General features: G+C 44.6%; 1 protein-coding gene across 1 annotated transcript in view; it reads right to left on the bottom strand.

Annotated features, from left to right (window-relative positions):
• Positions 1 to 949, bottom strand: part of ARHGAP23 (Rho GTPase activating protein 23) — a 221296-nt gene extending 220347 nt beyond the window's left edge. The window contains exon 1 of the mRNA XM_061588157.1: positions 740 to 949. Coding sequence (XP_061444141.1) covers positions 740 to 748 — 9 coding nt within the window. The 5' untranslated portion in view covers positions 749 to 949. The remainder of the gene's footprint in view (positions 1 to 739) is intronic.
• Positions 950 to 16103: the final 15154 nt, after the last annotated feature.

Genomic DNA, 16103 nt, shown 5'->3' with positions numbered 1-16103 from the left:
TAAAAAGGCGTCACAAGATTCTTTGGTGCTTTTTCTCAAATAGCCAAAGATGCTTTGCCCTTGAGAATAGCTCCATCCTGAGGAAATGCAAATCCTTACCCCCCACATGCCCCATCTTCCCCATCTCTTTTATTTGCACTGTATCCTAAGGAGCCACCCACACACCCCTGGTGCCCCAGAGCCCCTCTTCTCTCCGCATTTGGCACACTGACCTCTCTTCACATATCTAAGGCACCAACATTTTTTTGCAACCCACACTACATGGCTACAGCCCGGCCCCACGAATTCCCCTAACCTCAGTAAAGCTTTGCTCTTTCACACGCACGCACAGCCAAAGGCAGGCGCATCCCCTACCCCTCTCTCCGCACTCCCCGACCGCACCTTAACGCCCTGATCGGTCTCCAGTCCTGTTTACAACCGCATCGCACCAGACTCCAGCGCGCCCTCCCCCCGTAACAAGCACCCGTCCCTCTCCTGCTTCAGCCAGCCCCACGCCTTATTCCCAGAGTTGCAACGCTGCTATGAAATCCTCACCTATACCCACATCCAGAGCGCATCCTGGGGAAAAACCATGCCCCCCGGTTCTTTTTATAACTGACTCCCCTCCCTTGCAAATACAGTCCCCCCCATCGTAAAGATCCAAAAGCGAGCACCACGCCCTATCGCCAGCCTCCGTCTCCCACGGCGCTGCCCTCCCAGTAGACATTCGGCTCTCCCAGCCACCCAGCCACCCCCTTACCTCTTCCATGCTGGACCCCTCACGGTGTCCAAGGGGCGGCGCTGGGGCGACCCATGGGGAACGGGGAGATTCAACCCCCAGCAGCAGGGCTAGCAGCGGCGGGCAGGGCTGCAGAGCGGGCCACCCCCTTTTCTCTCTCTCTCTCTCTCTCTCCGCCGTGGCCCCTCCCTGCTCATTCCCCACTTGCAGCCATCCAAAGACACAGCCCGGAGAGGGTCATGTGAGGAGGCTCCTGTCTCTTTTGCACGCTGGGGAATGGGGGGGGGGTGAGAGAGAAGGGCTGAGGGAGGGGAAAGACAAGCGCCCGCCGCCGCCGCCGCCTGCTTGCCTGATGCAATTCTTCCTCTACCACCCACCCCACCCCACCCCACCTTTTGCAATTCTAGAGCGAAAAATGCCCAGTCTGTTGTATGATACCCCTCCCTTAGCAACCCATAAAGCTCTTATCATCATCATCTTCTTCTTCCCCTTCCTAAAGAACCGGGAAGTACGGGAGGTTTACAAAGAAACACCCCCTGCTATAGCCGGCTTGCCTGACGCAATGAAACCGCCCCCCCCCGGCAAATCCCACAGATCCATCCCCCCGCCTCACACCTTTTGCAAAAATCGAGAGAGAAGGCACGGTCTTCTTGGACGCCTCCGGCCCCTCCCGTAGCAGCTCGTACGGCCGTTGTCTCCCCCCCCCCTTAAAGACAGATGCAAAGAAACGGGACCAACGGATAGCCGGCTCGCCTAATGCAATGATGCCCCCCCTTCCAGTCTCCCCCACATCTGCTGTCCTGAGGGGGACCTCTTCTCTAAGCAACCTAAAACATGGATTGTATCCTATCCCTCACCCACGTGACGTCCCCCCCAAACCCATAATGGACTGGGAGAAAAACCAGTACACGCCCCTATTGAAAATCTAGAGAGAAACTGAAATGCATGCTCTTCCAAGATGCCCCTTTCTGACCCACCCATAATCAATGGAAGCTGCCTTATTTCCGGTCAGACCATTGGTTTATTCAGGCCAATATTGTCTACACTGACTGGCAGCGGCTCTCTAAAGTTTCAGGCAGGAGCTTCTTCCAGCCCTCTCTGGAAATGCCAGGGATTGAACCAGGAACCTTCTGCACGCAAGACAGATGCTCCACCACTGAGCTGTGGCTCTTCCCAGTATTTTATCTCTCTCTCTCTCTCTCTCACACACACACATATGGAAATATGTTGGGCAGCTGCCTTCCTGATGGAACGCACCTTTTCTGAATCTGGGTGGAATGGCTATGGCCTTTTGTGATGCTTTCTTGTTAGCTAGGAAATTTGGGGGAAGGAGGTCAGGAAAATCCCAGTATCCTGTCCTCTCTACCAGTCACCTCCACACTTTCTGCAGGTTCAACATGCTTTTTGAGGAAGAGAGACTCCCTCCCTCTTTCACTGGGAAGTAAGGATAAACACCACCTAATTCACACACACACATTTGTACCCCATCGTTCTTTCCAGGAGGTCAAGGTAGACTGCATGATTCCTTCCCCCCTCCTTTTACCCTCATACCAATCCTGTGAGGTAGGTGAGGCTGAAGGGCTGGCCCAAGGTCACCCTGTGAGCTTCATGGCTCAGTGGGAATTTGAACCCAGGGCTTCCTGGCCTTAGCCATGGTACTACACTAATAAACCCTACTGTGCTTCCCGTCTTTTGCAGATCTGGCTGGGGATAGAGGAAGTTGCCTGCTCTCTTAGGATGGATAATGATGCACTGTCTTTTGTTTTCCCACAAACCAGATTCAGATGAAAAGTTTGTAAGATCAACATTCAAGTTTTGGCAACATGGCACACTGAGCTATTTAACAGCTAGGATTATTTGACATAAAGGGCAGGGTGGTAGCCAACTAAAATCTGCTCAGAGTAGACCCACTGAAATTAATGATCCTGAGTTAGTCACGTCTATTAATGTCAATGGTTCTACGCTGAGTACGATGACTAATATTGGATACCCACAGTGTTTGGTGGCTGTTCGTTTGTTTTTAGGAATGGCCCTTACAATAAATCAATTTGTACGTTATCTGTCTCCCTGAAAATCACTATAGAAGAAGTGGTCACAAAAGCCTACAAGGTCTGGTGTGTAAAAAACACCCTGCAAAGGAAACACCCCAGTGCTCCAATCCCTGGCTACAGATGCCTGTTAGATTCATAGTTCCCCATATAAAGCATGCACCAAATAGGCAAGTGGTACCTAATGTGGTGCCCTGGCCACTGGGACTGATGGGAGTTGGAGTTCACACAACATCTGGAGGGCATCAGATTGGCTACCCCTGAAATAGACATTATGAAGCATTATGAGGCAGACCTTGCCCCCCAACTCCATGGAGTCTCCTTCAGTAGACACTGAAAAAGCGGAACACACACATACACAGACACAATATATCAATTCTAATACGGGAAGATGTTCCTCTCGACAGGGCAGTGTGCATTTTAAAGAAGGGACTGTGTCTAGCCCAGAATTTGTGCCCTGGATGATTTAAATTAAATGATCCTCTCCTGCACAAGCTTTCTCTGACTGAAGTTCCATTAGTAGGGGGACTAAGCTCTACTTGCTTTTCTTTAACTAATTTGGACTAGTTTCAGCATGCATTTGGCATAGGAAAAATGTAAAGTCTCTGCAGGATCAGAAGCATATTCCTTGTCTAAATACAAGATTAAAACCCTCTTTGTGCATTTACAAATATACTCTAGGACGGTTACTTCACTCAATACAACCACAACAAACTGCTCCAATGGACCCTCTAGCCCTAGCTAAATTGTTTGATTCACTCAAGTAGCCTTACAGTGCAATCCATGTCTACTCAGAAGTAAGCCCCATGGAGTTCAATGGACTTACTCATATAGGTAAGCATGGATATAGGATTACAGCCATAGATTGCTATCCTAACCACACTTTCTAACTAGAGAGTAAGATGGTGCTTCCAGGTGACCTCTTTAGTAAGCATTTATCCAGATTTATTTGCACAAAATTAGCAGGAAGGTTAGAGGACAACAGTCACTTCCAGACAACCTGTTTATTGAGCATTCATCTTGATTTGTTTGCAAGGAGGTTAGACAATGTTGCATTAAGCAATTGTTATCCTACACATTCCAGGGCATTTTCCTGTCACTCTTTATTGCAAAAAGTCCAGTTTGGGGGGAAAGTGGGTTTATTGCACAAGAGCACCAAATAAACTTTAGTTTTTAAACCTGAATTTGTCAATATGTGATTGAATCCCACCTGAAAATAGTGAGAGTCAGATGCACCCTTAGGGTGTGTTGGGAGTTTGTTGTCACAAGAGTAGATCCACTGAAATAAATTATTAACCTAAATCCATTTTCAATGGGACTCATTGTCTTCCCCCCCTTCTGGCAAAATGGAACTAGGGTCCCCCCAACAGCCTCTTTCTCAAGGGCCCACTGAATCTGGGACCTTCTGCATGACAAGCAACTGCTCTACCACTGAGCTACGGCCCAGTCCCCGGCATATCCAAGTAGAATTGGGAACATTCCCTGTCTAAAACCCTGCAGAGCCACTGACAGTTAGTGTAGGCAATGCTGAGCTACATAGACCAATGGTCTGACTTGGTATGAGGCATATTTGTATGCTGCTAGCATAACAACAGTGCCTCTGAACATCTGCAAAATGCATTTCTCACACTACTAAATATGCACAGCCTGCCCCCAACAGGGCTTCCCAGGCAGAAGATGTGATGTCCCAGGCAACAGCATCTGTATTGTTATAGAATTAAGAGTGACCACCTGTAAAGCAAGAAATAATATTGAATGACCCTCAGGGAGCAGTTTCAGGGGCCATGCAGATAAAAGGATGCAAAGCACTTGCATTGCAAATTAATTATCATTAATAAGCATAGTATGCTTGCAAAGCACCCTAAATGGAATGTCAAGAATGTCGAATGGAAGAGGGTAATGAAGATGAAAAGCTAACCTTTCTTTTCAAGACAATTAATTGGATTTTTTTAAGAGATCAATTTCAGAAGCTGGAGCAACCATTAAAACCAAAAATTAGAAGTCTGCCTCGTAATGGCTCTTCTAAGGCATCCTGACTAATCAATAATGGTCCTCTTCTGTCTCCAAAGGCCAGTTCCTTTTACTCTGCAATGTTATCACAAAAATCTGTTGCAAATGATGCAATCCATGCAAATAGACATAATGTATACAGGTAATGAAACCTGACCTTTCTTAATAACAGGGTTTTTTTAAATTGCAGAATATACAAAGCCCCAACTATAGGTGGCACTTTCCATACTACTAGTTGTTTTCAGCAGAGCTTGGAAAAGTTACTTTTGTGAACTACAACTCCCATCAGCCCAATCCAGTGGCCATGCTGGCTGGGGCTGATGGGAGTTGTAGTTCAAAAAAGTAGCTTTTCCAAGCTCTGGTCAGCTGCAGTGCTATGCACATTTACCTGGGAGTGACCTCCATTGAGCTCAGTGGGACTTAGTCTATGTGAAAATCACTCTATCACAGCACTGAAGAGGTTTAAACCTCTCCTCTCACAGCCCAGCACTGTGATAGGGATGAGTGGTGTGTTTGTAAGATGTGTGCCTGCATGTGTGTGGAAGATAGTGAGTGAGAAAATGGGCTGTGTGCCTGCATGTGTGTGTGGTCTGCATGTGTGCTGAGTGTGGTATGCAGATGTGAGAGTAAGTGCATGTTTGGTGGGCACATGTGGCCCTCTGAGTGTTGGCCAACCTTGAATGCAGCCCTTGGGATGAAAAAGGTTAGCCACCCCTGATGTATAGGATGATACCTTTTCCTGATTTTAATTTTCTACAGTGCTGCTCATTCTCTCTGAAGCTTTCTCTGCAGTCATGAGAACCATCATGGGAACACTTGTCTCCATTGAGATCACTTCTCACTCTAATTCTGGTTGCCACACCTCAAAAGGCTATTGTAGAGCTGAAAATAGGTATAGAAAAGGGCAATCCAAACGATCAATGGGCTGGAGCAACTCCCTAATGAGAAAAGGTTAAAACGTGGGGCTTTTTAGTTTAGAAAAAAAGGCAAGCAATGGCGGCTGATGGCTCCATGTCAGTGGGTCAGTGGAATCCACTCCAGGTTTTAGTCTGAACGTTCAAGGAGCTGTCCAAGGTGCTGAAGCAACATCTTTGTAATCCTCTCTTTATATACAAGTCTACAGGTTGCGGTTTGATAGCCACCAGCAGAGCAAATCATGGACTACATTTTCTGCGAGCACCACCACCACCAACTACTCAACTGGCTCTTGAGCAAATGTGGAAACTGTGCTCTAAACCAGAAGTGGCGAACCCATAGCCCTCCAAATGTTGCCGGATTCCCATCATCCCTAACTATTGTCTATGCTGGCTGAGGCTGATGGAAGTTGGAGTCCAAGAATATCTGGAGGGCCAAAGATTTGCTGTTCTAAACAGTCCTTTAGAACTCCCCTTTAGACCTCTGTCTCTTACAGATGGGTGCAACCTCCAAGTACATTCCACGTGACCTGGAACAAAGGGTTTCCTTGTGGCAGCCAAGATTATTCATCTTCCACTGTACCCATGAGTTAGTATTTCCCACCCCTCATGCTTAAGCGAGAAGGAAGCATCTCTAGTTGGCATGATCAAAACCCATGGCAATAACCTCACTGTGTCCTTTTAGGTGAAAATTTCCTCTCCGTTCCACTCAGCCCAGCTGATGATCAGGCAGAGTGCTGTGTCAATAGCAGGCATTCAAAATGCCAGGCCTGCTGATTTTCCCTAATCGTGCTTTGTTGAGCAATATGGACAAGCTCTCAAAAATACTCTGCCCTTCCTGCATTCCTGCTGTAAAAAACACAGAAAACAAAACAAAAACACAACAGCAGTAAACCAGGCGAGCGAGATGTTTAGAAAAGACCTGTCCCTCTGCCATGGGAACCACTGCCTGGGTATAAAGAGATGTCTCTGCCCTTGCCCAGGAGGTGGAGATAAACAACCATCACACACAGGCCCCATTCCAGAGAACTATAGGGTCAGCAGAAGGCTGGAATGTCAGTCCTCAGGGCACAAATTTGTTATAATGAGCAAAACCTATGATTTTACACATGAGGTGTAAAAACGATAAAAGTCCCTTTCGTCTGTGACCTGTTTATCGGGCATTCATCATGGTTCATTTGCAGAAAGTCTGCAGGGGGGTTATACATTATTGAACATTCATTATGGTCAACACTAATTTTATTGCCAATGATGTTTGATCAATTTTAGGGTAACTTTGTGTTGCTGATTCCGAATATGGCATCGGTTTTGCTAGATTGGCTCTAATTTTTAAGATAATGGATGCCCCCATTGAAAAACATAACAAATTCAAAAAAAATTGATGGTCAGGCATAGCCTACCCACAAATAACATGGAAACTGTCTCAAGTCATATGAAAGTAAACACATGAAATACCTAATGGCGTTGTATTCAGTACAATAACATTAAAACAAAGTAAGCTGATTCAGATAATCACAATTAATGCATAGAAAAACGCTGTGTGTACAATTTTATTTTATGTGGGGCATCAGGACAATCACGTTGGAGGCTCCAGCAGTAGTCTGCCATCATGTGTCTGTCCCATCTGCCTTGATACCTTTCCTCCATCACCTTTATATCCTGATGGAACCTCTCCCTTTGTTCCTCACTAAAATCACCAAGATTATCCGGAAATCTGTCTAAGTGGCTATGGAGATAGTGTACCTTTATGCTCATATTAGTACCCAAATGTTTAAAGTTAGCGAGCATGTTTTGCACCAATTCTTCATAATTGTCTGTTTTGTGGTTACCCAAGAAGTTCTTGACAACTGAAACATAACTGCACCAGGCAGAAGCTTCAACATCATTCATAAATTTAGTGAAATTCAAATCATTGATGAGTTTACGATTTTTAGGACCATCAAAGATTCCTGCTTTTAGTTTTTCCATAGTCAGTCCAAGCAATGATCTACAAATGTATTTGAAGCAATCACCATCTTTGTCCAAGGCCTTAACAAATTGCTTCATCAGTCCAAGCTTGATAGGGAGTGGTGGGAGAATTATTTTTTCTCTGAGAACCAATAGCTTGTTAATGATGTTCGCTGCACCTACAGTCATGTGTTCCCTTGAAGGCCATGTCACTTTTTTCCAATGATCTCGCTTTGCCCTACTATCCCACAAGGAGATGAAACAAGGGTACTTCGTGTATCCACTTTGCTGCCCAAGCAAGAAGTTCACCATCTTTAGATCAACACAAATAGACCACTGGTGCTCATGATAGCAGAGCTTCTGCAAGACCATTTTGATATTTTCATATTCTTCTTTAAGTTTTGTTGAGTGAGCAATTGGAAGAGATGCATAGCGGTTACCATTGTGCAATAAAACACATTTCAAGCTTCTGGTGGAGCTGTCTATAAAAAGCCGCCAATTTTCTGGTTGATATTCTGGTAGTCCCATTTGGAGAAGAAGTCCAGGAATGTTATTGCAGTATACAAGTTCTTCATCTTGGCTGAAGTATGGAAGAAGTCCCTCCTCTGTTGTCCGATAAGCTGTTATGTTAGCTTCTGGCTGTAGACAGTTCTTTTCCATTAGCCTGGATGCTAAAAGTTCAGATGCTTGCTTTGACAGACTGAGGTCTCATATCAGATCATTGAGTTCCTTTTGGGAGAACTGCTCAGGTGTTGAAAAACTTTCTTCATATCCACTTCCAGGGCTACCACCTGTGCTACACTCCACGTCCAGCATTTCTTCAACATCTGACAATGGAAGGTCAGACAGTGAGGTAAACACTGGTATGGGAACGTCTTTGCTGTGTGGCACAGGACGACTTGCTGAGTCCAAATCAGGATACTCCCACTTAATGTTTCTTGTAGCAATTGAAGCCTTTCACATTCACAACACAAAAATAACAATCATCGTGATGGTTTTGCGGCTCTCTCCACACCATAGGCACACCAAAGTTTAAATGTTTCCTTTCTCCATTTTCCCACTGTTGTAGGCACTCTACACAGGTTTTGCAAACCTTATGGGGAGCCCAAGACTTATCTTGATCTCCAAGCTTCACTCCAAAATAAGCAAGATATGCTTGTTTTACAAAGTCAGTGATGTTTTTTCTTTGTTTTTGCAGAGTGTATTCGCCACCAGGGCCGGCTCCAGGAATGCAGGGGCCCTTGGGCATTAGCCTGCCCCGGGCCCCTCTGCTTCCCTTCCGCGATCCCGCGGATCACAAGACGAGCTTCCGAACCGCCCGCCATCCCCCGCCATCCCCAGCGCTTCACCTACCATTCTCTGCTGTTCGCACAGGGTTGCCATCAATAAAGATGGCGGCTGAGGCTTCAGTCCCTTACAGAAACCTCGGCCACCATCTTTATTGATGCCAACCCTGTGCGAACAGCAGAGAAAGGTGGGTGAAGCGCTGGAGATGGCAGGGGATGGCGGGTGGTTCAGAAGCTCGTCTTGTGATCCGCGGGATCGTGGAAGGGGAGCGGAGGGCCCCCCAGGGGCTCCTAGAGCTGCAGGGCCCTCGGGCCAGTGCCCAACCTGGCCGCCCTTTGGAACCGGCCCTGTTTGCCACAAATGTAGCAGAATGCATTAGGATTGTTTAAGCAGCCTCTTTGTGACGAACTCATATTCCTCTTCAAAAAAAAAAAAAGTTATCAATATGATATTATATGCAATGGATAAACTTGCAAAACAATGTTGAAGAGTAAAAAGACAGACCAAACCCTGCAGCACATGTCAGCAGCTACAGGTCGTATTGGGGTACAATCGTCATTTGAGGGGTATCCATTAACTCAAAAACTAGAGCCAATTTGGCAAAACTAATGTCATTTTTGGATTTAGCACCCCCAAAATACCCTAAAGTCATTCAAACATCCTTGGCAACTAAAAAAAAATTTTTTTTTTGTTGGGCTGTGATGTTTGCAGGGAGCTCCAACAATGTTGTGCAAAGCAATTGTTCTCCCCCATTTTCCAGTGCATTTTCCTGTCACTTTCCTTATCGGAAAAAGCCTAGTTTTTGGAAGAGGGAACAGGTTTTGTTGCACAAGAGCACTGATCACCTTTAATAGCACAATCTGAAGTTGCTGGTATGTGACTGAATCCCATCCAAAAATAGCGACAGGCTGGTAGCACTCTAGATGCCATTGCCACAATACTTTTTGTTGGCTGTGCTACAACAGACTATCATGGCTACCTCTGGGAAACGATATGTTGTTAAGTATGTCTTTCCACATTGCTGGAAAAAGTTCCTTTTTGGTTGATTTCAGTGAGTTGTGTTTGTCAGGAACAAAAACACTCCTTACATATAATAAAGTGCCATACATTTAGTGCATACACATGACTTTTTATTCTAGAATCAACAGAGGCTGAGTACTTGGTATTTTCTACATAGTCCACACACAATCTAGATCTACTGCATATTTTTTGCCTCTGAAAAACACTTATTGGGAAACTGATTTCATTTTCAAAATAAAAGGTAATTTCACATTAATTCTGCATTACCCCACAGTGTGTCCATTTGAAAATGGATCAAAACAATCCTGACAATGGGGGCTCTGTCCACACCTGTCCAATGATGTGCGTGGGCAAATACCAAGATCACAATTACTACTTCCTTCTTCATTCTCCTGGGGCATGTGCAAAAGGAAAAGGCATTGGCTTTCAAATGCATATCAAGAAACCACATCAACCCTTGTGGGTAGCAGGATTTAGAATCAATCTAGACTGAAAGCAGCATGTTGAGGACCAGTATGAACGATTCTGGATTGAGAAAAACTGAATTTTTGTGCTACAAATAGATTAATATTACACAGCCATAAAGTGCATACTGAGATTTTGAAATATTGGGAGGGAGGAGGAGGGTCTGTCCTAAGGACAATACATTGTGATGGGGCTGGTGGTAAATAACTTTATTTTAGGTTAAATGTATGTGATAGATAGCCACTTGCCTATTATTGATTCCAGCAATGCTCTACGGCATTGATCCTAGCAGACCCACAGCATCTACAGTTTGACAGAATTAGAACTATATTTTTTGTAAAATGAGCATTGGCAAGAATCAGATTTAATTTTTTTTAAGGACAAGATGGCTTAGATCAGCAGCAAGGTCTTGCTGTTTGCTCTGGCAGTATCATGACATAAAGGTCTGCTCTAAAGATCATCTCAATCTTAAATAAGGGATGGACCCACCCTTAAAATATGGGACTGTTGCATTGCTTTATAGAGTAGTAGCTAGGAGGCTAAGCTATGAATCCAGACATTGTGTTGCTTTGAATCTTGCCTCTGGGGTGAATTTAGTCAATAGCCTTAGGTAAGCTACTAGCTCTCAGTCTCTGCCCCACCTCCCATCTGCAAAATAAGTATTAAAAATACTGGGTTGCCTTACAGGGTTGTTATAAAGATATCTGAGTGCTTCAAAACTGTTAGGCTTCACTGGTTTCAGCTGCACTAAATCAGTCATCTGATCACAAACTATACTGTCAGTCAGCAGGCCTTATGCCCAATGTCTGGCTTTGAGAGACTAGGGTTAACTCCTTCACTTAATTCCAAAGTTCTGATATCAAAGATCTATGCTGTTACCACTAGTTAAAAATGCTAAGGTTGGAAAACAGTATGAGAGATGGATGTGGGAAGTCCCATTCCACTGGACCAATGAACCTCATTGTAGACATGTTCAGACTCAAGCCAGAATTAGGGAATCATGAGATTATTCACCTGCATCATTGGTACCTTACCCTTATAAGATTTCATCATATGAGCAGTTATTTCTCTTGGTTGTGTTGACATGGCTGCCAGGGCACAAGCACATTCCTGCGCATGTGGTAGATTTGTGATGTAGCAGACTGTTTTTTGGTTACGCACCTTTCAAGAAATCTCTGAAATTATTCATCAGACTATTAATCTGAGTCCCAAACTCACATACCTGTCAGTGGGGAGGAGGGGGAGAGAAAAGTCATAAGGGGGCTCTCCATAAAAATCTCATTATGTATTTCTTGGTTGCTGTGCATATAGAGATTGTACAGTGCTGGAAGGTACCTGATCTATATCAACTAAAAGGCTGGTACTCTTGTACATCGCAGTTAGTTGTGCAAGAGAAATGGAACAATCACACTTGTCTCTCCAGAGGCTTGGTCATACCTGATATCTTCTGTCAGAGGAGCGGCTGTAGCTCAATGATAGAGCACATGTTTTAAACAGAAGAGGTCACGGGTTCAGTCCCTGACATCTGAGAAAAGACTTGTGTCTGAAACTCTGGAGAGCCGCTATCAGTCTATATAGACAATAAAGAGCTAGATGGACCAATGATCTGGCTCAGCTGAAGGCAGATTTCTATGTACCCATTTATAATATATATTAATCATGGCCTGTCTCTTCTTAAGGCCCCCTTCCCTTTAACCCACTACCTTAGCAATTCTGATACTTTAGTGAAGCCTACGCAACTTTATATATAAATAGACTAAAGCTGCAGTCTTATGCATTGCATACTTACCTGAGAAAAAGGCGCATTTAACAAAGTGGGACATGCTTAAATACACAGACATTGGACCAAACTGTCATATTGTCTGGGGCCGGCCGGCCTGCCATATGTGACCCCTCCAAAGGCAGAGCTATTTTGAAATAATGAAAAGTTAATGAACACTCCAAACCCCTGTGGTGGGAGGCATGCAGAAGAATGTTGGCAAATAGTGCAACTATGTAAGGAAAGCAGAAGCTCAACTTGGGTAGGAATACCGGGTAGACAGGCAAATGTATGTGTTGGGGAGGTAAGATACAGTGGCGGATGTTTTGACTGCAGTGGACACTCAGGACTGGAAAGCAAGACATTTTGCTCTTTGAAGCAGAGCAGCAAATACCCATTCACCAACCCCAGTCAAAGCACCAAGTACTGTCAAATTATTCTGGCGCCTGATGCAGAAAACTGCACAGCTGCCTCTTCCTCTCTCTGGCAGTAACTTCAGTGCCATGTTATTCTGTCATCTATTGATGGTGTGTTTTACTGCTGAAGTTTTTGCTGCTATTTGTTTTATAGGTTACCAGCAGTCTCGCACCTGGCGTTGCTCAGGAATTCTAAGCAACCAAAAATTCTGTGCAGGTTTGAAAGGTTCAGTCCACCGTCTTGATTCAAAATGGCATCCAAACATAGACAAAATGCTGCTCCTTCATCTTAGGAACCATCACGCAAGATTTGGTTATCGTTCAAGAAGGGTGCAAATGCATCGAAAACAGTCAGATAGATAAACAACCTTCCAAAATAGATAAGAGATTGTTTAATAATAATAATAATAATAATAATAAAGTGATAGACAACTAATTATTTTATGCTATCTCATGATACCCCCAAACTGCTGCCTGAAGCAATTATCTTAGTGTTGTGTTGAGGTCCAGGCTTTCAAATACAACCGTACTTTATTGCAACATAACTAGATTGAACGGAAACTAGCTAGAACTGGAAGAGAATTACAAGAGGCCAGTCAGATCCAACTGCGCTAACTTAACCTATTGGCATACACAACTCTTAGTCTCTGAATGGTAGGGGCAGCCTCAAGGGAAATCCAAGTGAAAAGAGACTCGAGGAAACCAAAGTGAGGAAGCTCACAAGCAAGGCTGCTTTACATGCAGAAGGTCACAGGTTTAATCCCCAGCATCTTCCCATACAGCTGGGAATAATCCAGTCTGAAATCCTGGGGAACTGTTGCCAGTCAGTATGGACAGTACTGAGCTAGATGGATCAAAGGTCTGACATAGGCAGCTTCCAATGTTCCTAAAGAGGGGGAGGTGTGGGGGATGGGCAGACAAGAGGTTGGGGGAAGGGAGAGGAAGTTGTGTAATGTCCGAAGGCTGAATTTCACAGATAGGCTTGAACTAACTGGCACCAGTTCTAGCCCTGCAGGTCTCTTAAGTATAGAATATTTCTTGATGGGGACACTGTAAGGATCAGTGTCCGGCTGCAGCAATGCAACAGGGAAGCTATTATGAGGCTGGCTTGTAGATCATAAAGCAGATGGAGCCTCTTTATTTGACTGGAGCCCAAAAGAATGCAGCTTTTTGTCTCCAAGCTGATGCAGCTTTGAACCTCTCCAGGAAACGAGTGGATCTGGGGGTGGGGGGGGATGAGGAGGGGCCTGGCGGTAGAAACTTTGCTCTAGTTTTAGATGTGAACAGGCAGAAGCAGGGATCTAAAGGAAGGAAGGCAGCCATGTTTCTCAGGGATGGCATTCTGTACTTTGGGGGATGAGGGTGGGAAGGTGTGCCTGTTGAGAAAAGGGTCTGTATTGTGGGGGAGAAAAAGAAAGGTGATGGAGAGGACAGGAATTCAGGACAGGTGGGAAATCTCCAGCTATTGAAGAAATATTCCTTAAAAGGGCACCAAGTATTAAGGTGGGGCCAGATGCAAGGATGGTGACACCTGTTTTCCTGACGGAGCAACTGTGCTTTTCACAACTGTATGGCATGCAGAAAACAATCAGGTGCTTGTCTCCCCCCCCCTTTTCCCAGGACAGTTAATGCAATTATAGGAAAAAGCTTAATCTGTTCATTTTCTGCCTGACTAATAACCCTCATGCAGTTCCCATTAACTTCTGTGATTCTTTTCCTGATAGATTTTTGTGGCCTGCATTTTTAAATATGTTTTTAGTGTATTATCCCTTGTTGTTTGCTGCGCTGGGCTCCTTCTGAAAGGAAGGATGGGACATATTTTAATATATAATACATTAAAAATGATACATAAATTAGTGGGAGGGGTAGGCACATTTTGGATTTTCAGATTCAGGCATGAAAATGTCTTGGAAGAGTTCCACCTGAGATTGTGTGCATGTATTTTGTACAAGCATACCATCCTTCACATCCTTGTGCCCAAGTAAATATGAGCAGGTGGGGGTTATATACGGGTCTTAGAGGTCCCAGCATGAATCATCCTTAGACAACTACCAGGGCCCCATCATTTTAGCAGGAGTCACCTCTGACACCTGCCCTAGGCTGTCTGATCAGACCTGGGCAGTGAGCTGCAATTTTAATTTCCCACAATGCCCTCAATATAGTGCATTGCACTGTGGGAAATTTTAATGATGGTTCATTGCCCAGTGCTGATTACAACTCTCTGGCTACTCACCACGGTTAAGTAAATCACCAGGGAACCCAACAGTGGCCACTTTACCAAGCTCTTCCTCAAACCTGGAGCCAGCTCTGTACTTTTGCTGCCAGGTGATATGGGGTTTGCTGTCAGTTTTCTGTGAATGATCACATCCACACCATACATTTAAAGCACATGGCTTCCCCCAAAGAATCCTGGGAATTGTAGTTTGTTAAGGGTGCTGGGAATTGTAGCTCTGTGAGTGGTAGACTACAGTTTCCAGGATTCCTTAGGGGAAGCCATGTTCTGTAAATATATGGTGAGGGTACGACCTAGGCATATCACTCTGGGTTGCCTTAAGGCTGGCTAAGGCTAATGGGTGTTGTAGTCCGAAAAGACTGGAAGGCACCAGGCTGGGGAAGGTCAGTCAGGGTTTTCATCCCTATGTTGGATGACCCTCCAGACTGGGGGGAGGGTTGCAGCTGTTTTATGCAACATGAATGATGTGTCAATAATAATAATAGGTCATGAATGGTGGATTTATACAAAAACAGCCACATATCCTTCCATTTTATTAATTGTTCCGCAATGCTTCCCCATTGTTATTGCATTATTGCCATCCGGAGGGATACTCTTGTACTATGGCACAACAAAAGCAAGAGAAAAAAGGAGAAACATTTGTGGAATTAAAAGTTACAGGATTTCAGCAGCATGCACTGATCGGATGTGAAGCAGTACATCCACCCTGAAACTTGCAGGTGCAAACAGTATTGAAAACAACATCGCATATAACCACCTGAATACCATCAACAGCACAAATAATCATGTATATTAAAAAGAACATCTGGAGGGCCCCTAATGTAGTCCCCATTCAGACTAATGCTGATCATGCATCAGCTGGGAAGTGAAACTAGTGCACGTGGCATCAAGTTCACCCTGCCTGTTCTTCCGTGCGCTTTCACACAAACTAAACATCTGAACAGGACTTTGTTCTGTGCATCTGTGAAAAAGAACAAAGGGAATAGACTGCATTTTTCGAGTGAACCACAAATAAAGAGTACTTCCAGACCATCTCTATATTGTACGTTCATCCCGATTTGTTTATGGAGAGGTTAGATGACAGTGGCTATTAAATTAGCATCCGACTTGTTTGCAGGGAAGTTAGATGATGTTATGTCAAAACAAATGTTACTCCACACTTTCTAGCGTACTTTCCTTATCTCAGAAAGTCTGATATTTTGGGTTTATTGTGCAAGACCTCCCAATCAACTATGTGAGTGAACAAAATTGGTTGATATGTGACAGAATCCCACCCGAACATAGTG

Source organism: Rhineura floridana, chromosome 11 (genome assembly GCF_030035675.1).
Source record: "Rhineura floridana isolate rRhiFlo1 chromosome 11, rRhiFlo1.hap2, whole genome shotgun sequence".
Classification (NCBI taxonomy): Eukaryota; Metazoa; Chordata; class Lepidosauria; order Squamata; family Rhineuridae; genus Rhineura; species Rhineura floridana.
This window is presented reverse-complemented; position numbering and strand designations above follow the sequence as displayed.